Source organism: Solenopsis invicta, chromosome 14 (assembly GCF_016802725.1).
Source record: "Solenopsis invicta isolate M01_SB chromosome 14, UNIL_Sinv_3.0, whole genome shotgun sequence".
NCBI lineage: Eukaryota > Metazoa > Arthropoda > Insecta > Hymenoptera > Formicidae > Solenopsis > Solenopsis invicta.
Genome location: NC_052677.1, coordinates 7000704 through 7018408, shown reverse-complemented (window position 1 = coordinate 7018408; position 17705 = coordinate 7000704). Strand labels below are relative to the sequence as shown.

Genomic DNA, 17705 nt, shown 5'->3' with positions numbered 1-17705 from the left:
GATCCAAGATTACTATAAATTCAAAGAAGACCGTTATAAATCCAAAAAGGACTGTTACATTTAAAGACTAATTTTTGTTGTTAAAAACGTGATAAATTTAAAGCCAAGTCTATATTTGTGTATTATAGAACTATATTCATGTATTTAAGCTTTATGATATATCTCGCACCTTATGTAAGTCGCTCGGAAAGGAGTGAATGTACTGTTTGCTTAAATGACATGGCCAAGTAGCGTCCTCGAGTAGACACTGGCCTAGTTTACATCATGCACTTGATACGCGTATTAAGCACTATATTCGTATCAAATTCGTACTAAATTTTTAATACTCACGATGTAAACATTGCCGGATCAACTTGGTACGAACGTATCAAGCAGGAGTATCGTATTAAACTGATACGCGTACCAAATGATACAAATGACGATGTAAACACTGAAACGTATTTTGTAGGGGATTAGGCCTATTAAGTATAACCTTAATTGACCGATCTTAAGTAATCTTATTTGGTCTCTCTGAAACGATAACATATTAAAAAATGTCTTGTAAGAAACGTATAGTACGTTCGATGTAAACGAGCCTGTATTAAAGCATTGATGCGCACCAAACTTAATACGAGTACCAAAGTTTTAACGACGTAAACTAGGTCACTCTCATTTTGAAAACAGACTATCTTTTTCAACGTTACTCAGCTTATAGCAACAGTCGCCAGCTTTGTAAAAAAGTGAAGCAATAAAGACGCAAGAGATTTTCTACAAAATTCCGTGTATCGTTCCTAGGTTTCAACTGATCCTCATTTAGTACGCCAAACGCTACAAACGCCAGTTGCAGTTTAAAGTGGCACTCTCTGAAGAAGTTTAAACAATTCACTCTAAGGATAAGTAAACATTAAAAATAACACAAAATACCAAAAATGCAAAAAAAAATGAAAAATTACTCGATACTTATATACCTCCTCAGTGCAAATTATAAAACAAAAGTGCATCATCATTTTATAAAGAACCAACTCAACATTACGCATTCAAATGTTTTATCTTTAGAGCGACTATTTTTAATAATTTCAGTGACATCTATAATTTATAGCAATCGCGAATAGATATAGATATTATACAGGGTGATTAGTGGTTGTACCCAATTTTTACCATAGGATCATGATTTACCAACAGACATGTATTTCTAACATATTATTTTAGAAATTACAAATGCATCGGGAAATCATGATAAGAACTGAGTACAACCATTAATAATAACCCTGTATAAGCTTAGATTAGGAAAGAATAGGCAAGATTAGTGTATAGACTAGTATATAAATAGGGTATAATATGGTTGGATAAATGATTTTCTGTAAATCATTCCTTTTCGTAATTATAAGCTTGAAGAGAAATAAATATCTACTAAAGATGACAATCATCCTTCTCATCGACCTTTCCTTGATTTTAATAAAACATAAATATAAAAATATACCTACAGAGCAATATACAGAGTGTTTATTAATGATTGTATACACCTTTTGGCATAAGAGATGACTTACCGACTTCGCTCCATATAAATTACATCGAGTACAGTCGGTAAGTCATGGTTAAGGTGCAATTAAGGCGCTCTCATGGTAAAAGGTATGTACAATTATTAGTGAACAACCTGTATAATAAATATAAATCGTTACTTTCAATGAATATATTTTTTCTCATTCAATACTTTCTTATTTGCATTTATTTTACATTTACATTTGCATAATGTAAATTCTATATTTCTAAAAATATACAAGCTTTGTTCCCTTAACTTATATTTTTTTGTCACATTTTTCATACACGTTACTTATTAAAAATAATTATTTTACAGATATTGTAAATAATAGGAATGTATTTGTACATTCAATATTATGCCCTTGTAAACTATTATGTAACTGTGCATCGTCGAGTTCTGGTATCATTTTAATCCTGTCGATCTTAATCTTGAATCTTTTCCTGTAATAACTTCTCAAGCTTGCGCACGTCAGCGGCGAATTTGCGAATGCCTTCACACAACTTATCGGTCGCCATTTGGTCTTCATTTAAAAGCCATCTAAACTCAGCTTCATCTAAGCTTATCTTTTGAAGCTCACACTTCTTCGCTGATTCCACACTCAGTTTTTTATGTATGGACTCATTGCTCTTCTCCAATTCTTCCAATAACTTAGGACTTATAGTAAGCAAATCACAACCAGCAAGTTCCTTAATTTCACCTAATTATCAGAACGTTTAAATTAAAATAATAATAATGTTAATTAAATAATAATAGTTATACACGTTATATTAAGGCACTTTACAACCTACGTTTAAAAGTAACAATTTATAGTATAAAACTATGAACTAGTATACATTATTGTAAATATGGATCGACAAAATACTTGCCAACGTTTCTGAACGAAGCACCCATTACAACCGTTTTATAACCAAACTTTTTATAATAATTGTAAATTTTTGTTACAGAAACAACGCCTGGATCCTCCTTAGCTTCGTAACATTTTTTATCTCCATTTGCCACGTACCTAAAATTTTTTAAATTTTATTTTTGTACAAAAATTTTACATACAAGTTAAACACTTACCAGTCAAGGATTCTACCAACAAACGGCGAAATAAGAGTAACTCCAGCTTCTGCGCAAGCAACAGCCTGGGCAAAAGAAAACAACAATGTCAGATTGCAGTGAATTCCGTATTTTTCTTCCAATTCTCTAAAACAAAAAAATTATCGATGATTATTACTGACAAGGGGAGGATCAGGTGAGTCACCCTGGGATTTTGATCCCAATTTTTTTAGTTACTCTGGAGACAAAAAAAAAGTTTACGTCTCCCGGCGTTTGATCGAATAGGCCTTAGTTTCGAAATAATAAATTTGTGAAAATTGGCCATACCGCGGCGCGCCATATGAGCCTTCCCAGTAAGTGTTTTCCCAACCAGTGCAGTCGGCTCCGTGCGTTAGGTGCTTACTTCACAATCGTAACATCCGGGTTCGCTCCCGGATGTGTGCAATATTTTTTTTTTCTTTAGTATTTATCTTGATGATATTGATCTTGTATGCAAATTTTTAAAATAGAAAATTTAATTTAATATCACTTTCTAAACATTAATTTAAATTTAATTTAAATTCAAGTAATAATATTTGAAATAATAAATAGGTAATAATAATAATAATATATAAGTTTGAAATGGATAACATATAAAAGCAACGTATCTAAATTTTCAAATTGTTTAATTTAAAATTTAATTGGAAATAACATTAACAGTATTTTAAAATTCTAGTTTTTAAAATAATTAATCGTAGAAGAATATCAGTGTTAAATTTAAACAATTTGAAAATTTAGATACGTTGCCTTTATGTTATCCATTTTAAATAACTTATACATTATTATTATTACTACCTATTTATTATTTCAAATATTATTACTTGAATTCAAATATCCTTCAAATTAAATTTAAATTAATGTTTAGAAAGTAATATTAAATTAAATTTTTTTATTTTAGAAATTTGCATACTATATCAATATCATCAAGATAAATAAATGCACTTATTGAAAAAAATAAAAAAAATATTGCACACATCCGGGAGCGAAGCCGGATCTTACGATTGTGAAGCAAACACCTAACGCATGGAGCCGACTACACTGGTTGGAAAAACACTTACCGAGAAGACTCATATGGTGCGCCGCGGTATGGCCAATTTTCACAAATTTATTATTCCGAAACTAAGGCCTATTCGATCAAACGCCGGGAGACGTAAACTTTTTTTTCGTCTCCAGGATAACTAAAAAAATTGGGATCAAAATCCCAAGGTGACTCACCTGATCCTCCCCTTGTGAGACATATTAATCAAGTAAATACAAAAAAAATTAGACATTTTTATTTTGAGAATATCTTTTATTTTTTAAATATTAAAGTTTAAGGCTCCTGACTCCTCAGCCGAGAACTCCGCGTTGACAGTAGCGACAATTCATCGCGGACAAAATTAGAACTAATACACGTGAAACATGACAGATTGACAATGAAATGTTATCGTGCATGTCATTTTGTTATTATGTGTTTCATTGTGAAAATATGACTTGTCTGGTATTTACCAAATTCGTAAAAATGGACCGCGAGTAAAGTTTCTTTAAATTTTATACATAAAAGTACATTTTTCACTCCTTTCAATACCTATCCGTGTGTTTTCCTATCTGAATAGACGTCACTTTACATGCTTTTCACGACTATTTACTGACTATTAGGCGGAAAAAGGATAGTCGTGACCGATATTTAAAAGTGTTTTAAAGTCATCTGCTTAGTCTGTTTTATCCAAATTGGCTTTATTTACAAATGGCATGTCGGACAAAATTACGTGTCATTTCACGCAATTTCTCGCTTCTGACGTCACGACTTCAATATGGCGGCGGCGAGTACTCAGGAGCCTTAATAAGATTATACAGCAATAGTTAAATAGATATAAGTTGCATAAAAAAATTTTATGAACATGCGCGCGCGCGTAGTTTCATCAAGAAAAATATATTCTCTTCATTTAGTATCTAACAATAAGTTTTTATAAGTTGAAAAAAAAATATCGAATAGAAAATATCTTTAAATAAAAAATTAGAATTTTTTAATATCTTCTATTCTTCTCGAAACAATCATATTATGCGCTTTACGTGACTATTGTAATATTGAAATAAAAATGTAATATTTTGCTGAAATTTAAGTTTGCTAAATTTTTTAAAAATTACATAATGTACTAAGCAGTGGCGTAAATACCGATAGGCAAGGGAGGGGGGCAGAGAATGCTGCGACCCCAGGCCTAAAAAACTTAATTTTATTTTTAATTACATTATTCAATACTATTTGCCTCGACATTCTCTAAGTCGTTTCTATTATAGATCTCTATATCAAAAAATGTAACACAAAAGTATTAAAAACTCCCATTTTAACAACTTTGATTGTGAGGTTTTCTCAAAAACTTAACATAATATGCCAATTTTACGGTCAACGCTAAAAAAATTTAACAGAAATGACTTGATAAAACTTAAGGCAGAAAAAGATACTCTATTATGTAAAAAGCTCAAATTTGATGTTCGTGAACAATCCCATATTGCGTGCCAGAGATTAGCCACTGGTACTAAGTAGGATTATCATTGTTTTATATATAAGCATGAGTATAATTTCTTACTTATACAGGGTGCGAGAAAAGTTCCGGGACGGCGAAATATCTCGAAAACTAAGCATTTTAGGAAAAAGTGTTTCAGACAAAAGTTGTAGGGTTTAAAAAGATCTATTTACTGATCTTATCAGTTTGACCTTGGATGGCGTCGCCAAGGTCAGATCGAAATTACATTAACTTTTTTAAATGGAACACCTAACTTTTTATTGCATATTCTTGTAGCTTATCTCGAGACCTTTCCAAAACATTACAAGAAAGTTTATTTTCGTTGAGTACTTTCCGAGTTGTGAGGCTTGAAAGCTACAGTGTACTGTAGTGTGGGTCCAGCCAGTTAAGGCAAGTGTGGCGTGTGTCCGGCCAGTTAAGGCAAGTGTGGCGTGTGTCCGGCCAGTTAAGGCAAGAGTGGCTGGACCCACACTACAGTACACTGTAGCTTTCAAGCCTCACAACTCGGAAAGTACTCAACGAAAATAAACTTTCTTGTAATGTTTTGAAAAGGTCTCGAGATAAGCTACAAGAATATGCAATAAAAAGTTAGGTGTTCCATTTAAAAAAGTTAATGTAATTTCGATCTGACCTTGGCGACGCCATCCAAGGTCAAACTGATAAGATCAGTAAATAGATCTTTTTAAACCCTACAACTTTTGTCTGAAACACTTTTTCCTAAAATGCTTAGTTTTCGAGATATTTCGCCGTCCCGGAACTTTTCTCGCACCCTGTATATGAAACAATAATTGTTAAATAAAGTATTAGTTTGAATAAAACACTAATGTTTTACTCGTCTGTGCATATTCTAATTTTTTTTATTTACTTCGCTGCTTGAATGCCTTCCCAAGTCGATGCAAGCTTGATCAGAATACGTTCCTTGCTCACTCCAAGTCCTTCGTACAGAGCGATTAATCTTTTCGCCTTCTCGATACTAGCCTCCTTGTTAAAAGACAATCTAGCGTCCACTTCTGTGGAAATTCTCCCAGGAATTATATTTAAGATTTCTTTGCCAAACAGAACACATGTAATATCGAGGGCTGCTTCAACTTGTTCGGCCAAAGTGCTAGAAAAGAATATTTCTATATTAAATAATACTTAAAGTAACAAGCATGTGTTGATGTTAAGTCTATTTAAACAATCTTAATAACATCACAAAAAATGTTTTAACAATAATTCAAGTAGCACCTGTTAATTTTATATACATTTCTCAACAGTTGTAAAACATTAAATACACTTAGAAATTATCTAAAAAATCAGTTAATGACAACCAATATTAATAGTTAGAAAACAGAACTTATACTTTTATTCACGATTTTTCGAAAGAAACAAGGTAATATAAAACAATAGCACGTACATTTCAAATTCAACTTATCTTTTTTCAATATGATCTTATAAATCTAATATTAAGGTTGGATAAATTAATATATTTTAACCAAATTAAGTTAAAGTTAAAATTATAAGACCTATAAAATTAATTTACAATACAATTAATTTAGTTAAATTGTAACTAATTTAATTTAATTAAAAATTATATACATTAAAAGTTATATAATTACGTTAAAAGTTATATAAACAAAAAACTAATCCAATTATAAGTTATGTTAAATTAAATTAAAATTAATCCTTACTAGCCAATATGGGGTCACTCGCATTCGAGCGAAATTTCTCGCATTGCGTACGCCGCACAGTGGTCTGAAACGCCCAAAAAGCTGACCAAAAGTCAAAAAAGAATCGGATATGACTAGAATTCTGTATATAAAGGTTTTTGGGGTCGCTGAATTTAAAAATAAGGATAAAAGTCAAAAATTCCAAATGGCGGATTTAAAATAGGCAACTTATTTAATAAAAATTTATTAGATATTAATGTAAATTTGTATATAAGGATTTTTGGGATTACGAATATAGGATTAACAAATTCAAAACAATTTTCACAATAACAACGCAACAGCTTCTATTTTCAAACATTGCAAAAAATTGTATTTAAAAAACAAAATTTTAACAGACTCGGCAATATTAAAATGCAACGTGTTGAAGTCAATCAAAAAGTCAAAAAATTAAGTTTAAAATGTTGCCATAAATTAAATAAAACTGAAATAAAATAAATAAAACTGAAATAAATTAAATAAAACAGTGTTTAATAAATATGACAAATACAGCGACACAAAACTAATCAATTTTTCATTGTCAATAGTATAAGCAAAACTAAGTCAAAATGTATTTAAAAAGTTCCAAATACATACAATTTAAAAAATTAGTCCGAATCATTGTCTGAGGCAAAATCACAATTTTCAGCAATATCAAGGATACATTGATTTGTAGAACCATCTGGAGGCAATAAAAGTTGTAAGGCCTCAGATAACAAACTTTTTCCTTGCTTGGGCAGCATATTGCTCAAGCTCGTAATAAATGGATCTGAAGATACTAAGAGCCGATAAAAAACATCTTGCATGCTCTTTTCCCTGGAACATTTTCGGGAAAAACCTTCCCGAGATTTTTTAATGTCTTTGTTCCAGAATTCTTGCGCGATTGGCAACGAGGCCCACTCTATAATTTGATGTCCGTGAATCAATATTTTGTGTATAGCCGTGGACATGTAGTACCACGGATAAAGTTCTACAAATTTTTTCGCGATTCCTAAACAATACTTCTTAAACTTTTCCACGTTCACAGGCAAACCACTCGCTATCACTTGCAAGATAACGTGACATTGCCTCATCAACGTTTCGTCCACTCCAAGAATTTGAGCAGACAACGATTCATCTTCAAAAAAACGCCGAGCGGTGTTGCCGTCATTAGTATTACTGAATCCTTGTTTCGGAAAGTCAATTTTAAGACCCAACATGACCTTAAATCCTTTCTGGATCGCTTTTTTACGATCTGCTATTATTTTATCAATATATTTGCAAAATATTAGTAACTTTTTATTAATAAAAGTATTTAATTTTTATGTTATTATAAAAATATTGCATATATGTATATAATTTTAAAAATATATAAATATAAAGATGTAATTTTTACTTTTTAACACTAAATTTATATTACAATTCATTAAACTCACAGAACTGAAGCTACATTTATTGAAAATCCTATATTATCCGCTAATTTCATATTATAAAAATAAGCATTTTTCATGTTGCATTAAATTATGGATCCAATGGAACCAAAATTTTCCATATTAATATAGAAACCAATAAAACATTTTTTTTTATAAAAATATAATCCTTTAACTTTCTTTTTTTTTTAAATCAGTTCTCTATGATAATTTTTAAGAGTTATGATTTTTCAAAAATAACCCTGCATTTATCGTAACTTTCTTCACATATTTACAAAAATTATATAGTTTCATCAATTGTTTTGTTATTTTATCAATAACGGTTGAAAACCATCTTATTACGGTGTATTTTTTAATAGAAGCATAAAATGTGAGTGAGTCTACGTTGGCGGGGTGCGCACGATTGGACACCGCACGATTGAATACCACCACTCACAGCGACCGATGCCTCGAGTTTTTCCGTTGGTTTAGTTAGATAAGTCAAGATGATTGGTTGGTGTCCAATCGTGCTGTGTCCAAAAAAGTGTCACCCTACTTTGGCTAGTAAAGAAAAAAAATTAAATTAGCTAGTAAGGGTTAATTTTAAAAAGCATTATTATTCATATTAAATTAAAAATTCGTAATTTCTGAAAGTTAAATTACTCGACATAATTATAATATTGATTATTAAACAAATTTAAGGTTTTATTTGTAAATTATATTTATGTAAAATAACAAAGAAATACTGTTTTTGATGTAAAAATGTATTTCTTCTTTTATAATTTTTTTTTCTAATTAGATCAATTTTTGACTTACAAGTAAATCTGCCTTTGCGTGACTCGCCGATTTTGGCGAGTATTGAAACTTTGTACATTTGTAGAGTAGGCAAAAATAATAGACATATATTCTTTTTATTGGCAATGGCCAACATTAAAGGAGTGAAATCGACCCCCAAAGTTGAAGGTATTAGGAAATCATCATGGTGTTTCACATAAAAATAATGTACCAATCAACACGTCAACACGAAAGCATTATGAAATGTTTTTTATGTTAGATAGTGAAGTTTACATGTCCAACTAATTTGGTTTTTGTTTCATTAAAGTCGGATAATAATTTCTTCTATTATATTCAAAAAACTACAAAAATAAACCTTTTTGGGGGATTTAACCACGGATGTAAAACACCATGATGATTCCCTAAAACCGTCAACTTTAGGAGTCGATTTCACTCCTTTAATGTTGACCATTGCCAATAAAAAATATACGTGTCTATTATTTTTGTCTACTCTACAAATGTACAAAGTTTCAATAAAATCAGCGAATCACGCAAAGGTAGGTTTATTACTTGTTAGAAAAAAATTAATAAATTAAAGTTTGTGTTTCAAAAATAAATAATTACAATTAAAAATTAAACCATTTAAAATTAACACTCAAACGAGTGCGCCGCGACATTGAGTGCCACAAAATTTGTTTTTCAAAAAAATTATTAATAATGCAGTTCTTTTTTCTATTAACGATTTGTGTATTCCTCATTCAATATTTCAGTCATAAGATATTGTAACTATCATATTTTTCCTAACAAATGATTAGCTTTTTAACCACTCTAAAATCAATAAGATAGGTATGTTTTGTGACACGGAGTGCCGTGCGCGCCTTAAAATGTAAGTAATTTTATATAAATAGATGTAATAATGCGAAATGTTAGTCGTTCCTTACATTTTAATTTATTTTTACTCGTATTAATCCCATACAGCACCGATTGTTGTAAAGAGCTTACAGAAAAGTTTCAACCTTTTATATTTCATGTGTAACACTTCTAAAAGGCAATATGTTTAATGTCATGTGAAATGTTGCAACAAAAATATTTTTGAAATCTTGCGATATAAAATATTGCAACAGAAATGTTTCTAAAATCTATCACATCAGTAAATTTAAAAATTAAATTTTTTTTAATTTTAAAATTGGGCAAACTTTTTACTTGAGTATGTTAATGTACAAAAAGGAAAGTTTGCTTTGTTGCTTTCACTAATTGACTAATTGTAAACAAAAATTTCAAAGTCTATTCGCGGCGTGCTGCCATTGCCGATCTAAAAATAGTGACAATAAAATATTCTATTCTTAATTTAGAAATATTTAAATTTATTGATTTGAGTTTAATTATATGAGTATAATCACTTGAGTTTAATTATTTAAATTTATTAAAGAAAAATTGTAATCGAAATAAAAATCGGATTGCGCATCGCCGATTTGGTGCTGCAGAATCTGGAGACAAAGGTGCTAAGAACTTTTGATTTTCATGTACTCTTCTTTTTTAGATATGTAAATGATATTACCATGGCGGAATCTTTCGATGGTGAACCTTACGTTAAAAGCTTTTAATTCTTTCCATCCTCGATTACAGTTCACCATAGAAATTAGAAATAAAAAATTCTACGACCGTAGAAGGCATTCTTGTTCAATTTGTATTGATACAGCAACGGTCAAAATATCTCTCTCTACTTTAGAAATAAAAAAAATTTGACTTTTTAGATACTACCATCATTCTCAATGGAGCCATCGAATTTGATTGGTACCACAAGTCGATGTTCTCAGGTATCTTAAATTTTCATGCTTGGCACCCTGTCTCACAGAAGCGTAAAATCGTTATAAACCTTGTTGATCGAGCGTTTACTCTTATTCCATCCAAAATTTCATAAGAATTTAGAACTTATCATTAGCTTTTCCTTTTAGATAATGACTATCCTTTTTTATTTTTAACACCACTCGTGAATGACTTAGATGCCTTTTTTCAAGATCTAAAAAAAAACAAGTTTCTGGAAACACTTCTGAAGGAGTGAAAGTCCTGGTTTACTGTTCTGTATTTCTCTTTAATCTCTAACAGAGTTAAAAATGTTTTTGACTTTAAAACAGCTTTTTATAGTTTGAATAAACTCTGTAAATTGATTAAAGTTCAAAAAAAATACTCTTCTATCTTCTTGTAAAAATGTAGTCTACAAAATCTCCTGTCGGGACCGCGACGCGTCATATATAGGATAAACGAGTAGACAAATTAAAACATCTCTCTGAACATTAAAATCATATTTATAGAGACACTTCTATTCATTCTATTATTAAGGATCACAGCTTGGTCACAAATTCAATTGGGATGACGTCAAGATTGTTGACCACAAAAGATTTTATTATAAACGGCTCATTTCTGAAATTTTACATATTAAACAATAACGCAATGGCCTTAATTTACAAATCAGTCAGATTTCCTACGCGTACTCGTCTATTATCAATAATTTATGATTTGTTTTGTTTTCCTTATTTATTTTTCTTTACGTGTATATTTAGATTACTGGTTTGACCTGCAACATCTATTTATTCGTTTAGTGTATCTCTGACCATCTTACATATAAAACGTGTTCATCGCTCAATCCAACTGTGCTTATTACATTTTTCTTTCCTGTCAATTTTAATTTTTTGTGATAATTAGTAAAATAATAAAAATTTGAACTCTTTTTCAATTTAAAGATTACACGTTGTGAATTTTTGTATAAGAATTAATTACAAAACCAATAATTACTAACTTTGAGGTGAGTTTTTTTCTCCAAGATTCATTAGATTTATTTATTATACCATGGCTCACACTATTTTCCTTTTATAGTTTGAGCCATGTACATTATATTCATGCTCAACAACTCATATTATCTTGTAACATCTTCTTAATGAGAAAGTTCTCCACCTCAATATCAGTAGCTACTATTGTTACAATACCAATGTTATACTGAAGATAGCTCGAAGGAAAAGCCAAAAAGTTCATTAAATACTCATGTAATACAATTCATCTATGATTACTACAATGAGTAGTAATCAAGCGTTTATCATGCCTGACTTGTATTCACTGCATTACTTTTTTTTAGAGTCAGGGGCCATATTCTTGAAAACATTTAAATAACTTTGGTATATGAAAATAGCAGAATAACGAATGGAATTATTTGATAGTATTTTTCCATTGGTTATTTTATCACTTTCGTATACGTAAGAAATTCGCATGTTTTCAAGAATAGGGCCCCAGTTTCAGACCATGTTCATATTCAGATGTGTTTGTCCATTACAAAATTTTTACAGGATTGTTAATGCAATCATTAGGACTTATTCAGACAGACTTGCATAGCTGCATAACCATATGCATAAAAAAATTGATTTATTAGCACATGCATAAGGAAATGGACCTGCAATCAATTTTTTTATGCATATGCCATGGTTATGCAACTATGCAAATTTATCTAGACAAGATCAAAGTCTTTTGTTATGCACTACTAAATTTTTTATTCTATATCTTTGATACTATACTTTTTATATTTTTACAATTCCATTATTAAATCTTTGGAGAATGGTTGTATCGTCCCCATAATATTGCGGTATGGGTAGCATTTTGCTCAACTTGATCTGATCATGTGTCTTGTTTGTTAATTTGTTCATATATTTTCTGTATAAAATTATGGGTAAAATTCTATTTCAAATTGTCACAAATTATATAGATCGTGTAAAGTAAAAAAAAATTATGATTGTATATATTGAGATTAAATATTAACTTATTTATGATTAGAAAACCTATATACATACGTGATCATATACATGAATCAATACATATTAAGATAATTCTACAATTGCATAAATGTGCTTGTAAAATTATAGGAATAAAGGCCATTGTATGGAAAAATGGTTTAGCCATAACCGTAAAGCCATAGTTGTAATGTTTCAATAGTATTGTATTGTCAAATGTGAATACAAAATCTAATGCTATCAATTTCTAAAAAAATAGCGTATATTATATTTTAACTTTTTACATCTCTTTCAGAAATAATTTTATTTTAACTTAAAATAGCTAGGTTATGTGACATAATCACAAAGTTGTTATCATAGTCCCAAGATTTTTGTTAAGTTAAACAGTTAACGCCTTGTATTTTATGTAAGCTGTACATAATTTAGCAATTCTTAAACTTAAAAATAAAATTTATCGCCAAAAAAGACGCAAAGAGGTTAGAATATCGTACATTATATCAAATTTGGGTCCACGTTCAACAATACCACTTCAAACTTTATGACTGTATAATCTTACAGTTACGACTTACGACTGAAACTTTTTTACGTGTAATGAGTAATGACCTTAATAATAGTAATGAACGGTTGTACAAGGTTAAACTATAACGAAGATTCCTATGAATGATGGTGGCATAAACACGTGATGTCCTCTGAGCATTTTGATTGGTTCACTCTTATACCAACACGGCAATGTTGAAAGGATGGAAGATAAAATTCATCTTTCACAACACACCTTACAATTGGCAATAGCCGCTTGCAACTATGCCTTATATAACTTTACAATTACTTACAATCACATTTATGTAATTTAGGAATGAGAAATTTTTTTCTCATAATTTATCTGGGAAGTTATGTTACGTTCTGGAATACACACCGAGTACCTTAAGGTATCGTTTTATCTTTGTTTTTCACTGAATGCTCACTTGAAAGCACTCGGTGTGTATTCCCCGAACGCAGCCTTAATCATATTATAGTAAATGTTATACTTACGACCCAGACTTCTTGCCACATTCCGCGGCTTTCTCAATTAAATGAGCATATTTTTTCTGATTAGCAGCAGCAAGAATTAATGTAGGATTTGTTGTTGCATCCGTAGGTTTAAATTGCTCCATAGCTATAGTAAACAATATAATACATTAATATAATACATGATGTTATAATATTAATGTGCATCATCCGCGATTATTTTCATTTTATTTTGAGTATTATATATTCATATTTATATATACATTATTATTTATTAATTAAATAATTTGTTTAAACGCTTTCGTTTGATCTGTCTCTATCAAAGATAGAATTAATAGATATTTTACTCTTTTTTATCGAATATTAAACAAGAATAAAATGATAAGTACATAGGGACACTCGGATCGGATGTTTTTGAACGCAACTTTAGAGGTCACCATTCAACAGACAAGGTCATGATATTTCGTATGTATGCACTGATATCCGTTTTATCGATCTATCCAATATCATTTTTCGAACGTGAAGATCTGTTAAAGAATCCACGAAAAATCGCCATAAAATTTCAAAAAATTCAAAAGGAATAATATCAATATCGTATATGTTTAAATTTATGTAAACCAAGAATGCATTAATCTTTAATAACATCATCGTAACACATCATTATAACAGAGCGTAATTGTGAGAAAAACATTTTTAATATTAAAGCAAAAATGGTCTCCTTTGTTTCATTATTAAATAACTTAGTAAAAAAATTACACCATAATCAACAAGTACACAAAGATTCACACTTTCAAAAGCTGTAAATTGCAGCATTTGTATATTGATTTTTAATTTTTGCTATGGAACTTTGCAAAATTTGTTAAAAATTTGGATCATCTCCATTCATGTAGTTTTATTTAAAAAATCTATGAATCATTCATTAGAATACTTAAATAGTAAAGATTTCAAGATGTAAAATGCTTTTTGAAAAATTTTATTATAATCATTTTTAACCAAATTACACTCCTGAAATTTACCTATTTTTGGGACACAGAACAGATGATACTTTAATTTTGTTATCTTATATATTTTAATATTATGAAATGTTCTAAAAAATACCTTAAACTTTTTCAAATATTAATAAGTTTTCTTCGAAAATCATAAAATAGGAAATATTAGAACATTTCACATATAAAAAGAATTCTGAAAATGAGGTAGACTCTCTGATTTTCTCAAGTGATCAATTCGAGTAAAAACTCTAAAGAATTTTATAACAAGTTATATAAAATTCTAAAAAATATAATGCAAAGAATTCTAAAAAAATTTTCAACATTATTATCACCCTGATGAAATTTTTTCTAATAATTTTTGTAAGAATTGGAATTTTTCAGAAATACATGGAAATACTTAAAAAGTCTACATCCTATTTTAGAATTTTTCATACGTATATGAGTTCTGAGATGTTCTGATTTTTTTATCCCATAATTTCTAAAAAATACTTTTTGACTTTTTTAGATTTTATAACATTTCATCAGAAATCGTAGAATAAAAAATCTTACAAATCTTAAAATATTTCATAATTAACATATGTAAAAAATTCTGAGAAAAGATGTAGACATTCTGAGTATTTATGAAAAGTATTCTAATTCTTGAAAAAAAAAATGTATAAAAGTTATAAAATTATATAGATATTCTAAAAAATTATATGAAAAATTCTGAGAAAAAATTTTCACCAGAGCAATCTGTCAAGGCTTCTTAATAGCCGCAATATTTCATTTCATTTCATTTCATTTCATATGGTATCGATGACATCAAAAAATGTGCATACACGAGAAAAAACAAATAAAGAAAATTGTCGAATATTTCTGAAATAATCAAACGAAAAACGAACCTTACATTCATTTTTAATTCAGAGGTCACATAGGATGCGCGCGAAAAAAGTGCATGCGCTGCAAGATCCCCCTTCCCTTCATCGCCTTGTTGATCCCCTTCCCACGTGACGTGACTGTTGTCGAACATCTACATTCTACGTCGTCTCTAAATGAATTCGAATTTCAACGGATTTTACCTTTGAAGTCGCCGGTATCGGCGACCACCGTAGTGAAGTCCTTCAGCTGACTCAACGAATTCATGGTCCTCGATTTCTTCGACTGAGGTTCGCTCATGGTCGTCGTAGGTATTTATGCGTGCGCGCGCGTGGAGATGAAAAATTTCAGCGTCTCACTCACACGAGTGCTTCGTAAGCATTGATATCTCGAATCATACGATGGTTTCGTCGAACACAGCGATTGGCTGTTCGATAGAGAGTTTCCGAAGGTCCGAGAAACTTTAATTTTCAAGGCTCAATCATGTGTTCGAAAAAACGGAGTTTGACGAATAGTATGTCAGATGAAACTCGACGATAGGCTGGCCAACCGCTCGCTAACCACGCGAAAGAAAAATCCATAAATGCGCGCGCTATACAAAATAATTCTTTAGGTAAACTAGTTTATATTGTATAAGTCACCGACAACCTACGATATTTTCGTTTATATTTATTATATTTGTTAAATAAAATTATATTTTATAGTAATTAAAAACTATGGAAGTTATAAAGAAGAGACTTGTGGCACCAATAATTACATCATAAATGTAACTAATTTTACTGACGAGAAGAACTATAATTAAGAAATTTCAAATTATACAATTATGAAGTATGAAAATAAATGTAGAAACCAAAATAAAATAACATAAATATACACGCAGAGAAAAGATTAGCCAACAAAGCTAAAATTTAGTTGTAGCAACTAAGATGTGTCTTTAAAATAGGGACAGCTAATATCGTTGCTGCCGGAACTAAATTTATTAGTTATTAAAATTAGCAGTTACAGCAAGAAATATTCGCTGCTAGAATCAAATAATGTTTAGCAAATGCGTATATAGTTTCACGCTCCTAAGTCCCGGTCTACAACAGGTGTAGTAAGCCTTAAGCCGTAAGAAATTGATCAATTGTAGTTGAATATGAGGAGAATAATTGACCATGGTCAATTTTTACGATTTAAGGCTTGCAACATTAATTGTAGTCCGGGACTAAGATATTGAGTAATAGCTGCCATTTTTTTAGCTACACGTGTTAAAACACATTTTATTTTAGCTAATAAAACTGTATTTTGCAGCAAATATATTTTATCTTTAATAGTCAATTTTTAGCACTGATAGAAAATATCGAACTAGCTACTGATATTTAGTTACCACTACTAAGTCATTTTTTTCCGTGTAGAGAGAAGTCGCCAATACTGGCATAGTCTTTCTAAAGCAACACCCTTTCTCGGAAACTAAACATTGCAATGTATTAATACTGATAAAAACTGATAATCTATTTAGATAATTAAAATAAAGAAATAAAAATTTATAGTTTATACATTCATAGCTTTTTTTCTATAAAATCTGCTAAAAATGAATTCTTGAAAAATGAAAATAAAATTGACATAATTTTCTCTTACAAATTACATACTTTACTCACGTTAGTAATTATTAGTAATTTGGCTATTTTCCAACAAGGTACACAAATAACACAATACTGTAAACATAAAATATTTTGTATAGTTGATGACATTGACATATTTTACATGCTCATACTTGGCTTTTTACAGTATCGAGTATTGTGTTGGACATATTACACAGTGTCATCAGTGTATTTGATTGAAAAACAGCCAACATGAACATAATCTAACAAATATAAAGAAAGAAAAGATTATTGTTCATTCATTAGTGTATCAGAAATTAAGTGTAGAGCTCTAATTGTGTTCCAACAAAAACCTTGCACAATAGAACACAGTGTAACATCTGGTGTTCTATTCGGAAAACAGCTATTATATCATTTTACGTGTTTATAGCTTTCTAAAACTGTTTTGTTTATATTTTTCCCTTTTATATATTTTCTTAATGCGGTTTCGAACATAAAATCGCTGTACAGCATAAAGCAATATATCTTTCTGTGAGTACAAGCAATAACA

At 30.0% G+C, this 17705-nt stretch overlaps 1 protein-coding gene across 1 annotated transcript; it reads right to left on the bottom strand.

Moving 5' to 3' along the window:
- Positions 1-1761: 1761 nt before the first annotated feature.
- Positions 1762-15983, bottom strand: LOC105198101 (probable transaldolase). Its single transcript, XM_011164748.3, has 6 exons — positions 15779-15983; positions 13756-13879; positions 5969-6208; positions 2582-2707; positions 2386-2522; positions 1762-2216 (listed from the first exon to the last, which is right to left on the bottom strand). The coding sequence occupies exons 1-6, from the start codon at positions 15873-15875 to the stop codon at positions 1942-1944; spliced, it is 999 nt and encodes a 332-aa protein (XP_011163050.1). The 5' UTR covers positions 15876-15983; the 3' UTR covers positions 1762-1941.
- Between the last annotated feature and the right edge of the window lie 1722 nt (positions 15984-17705).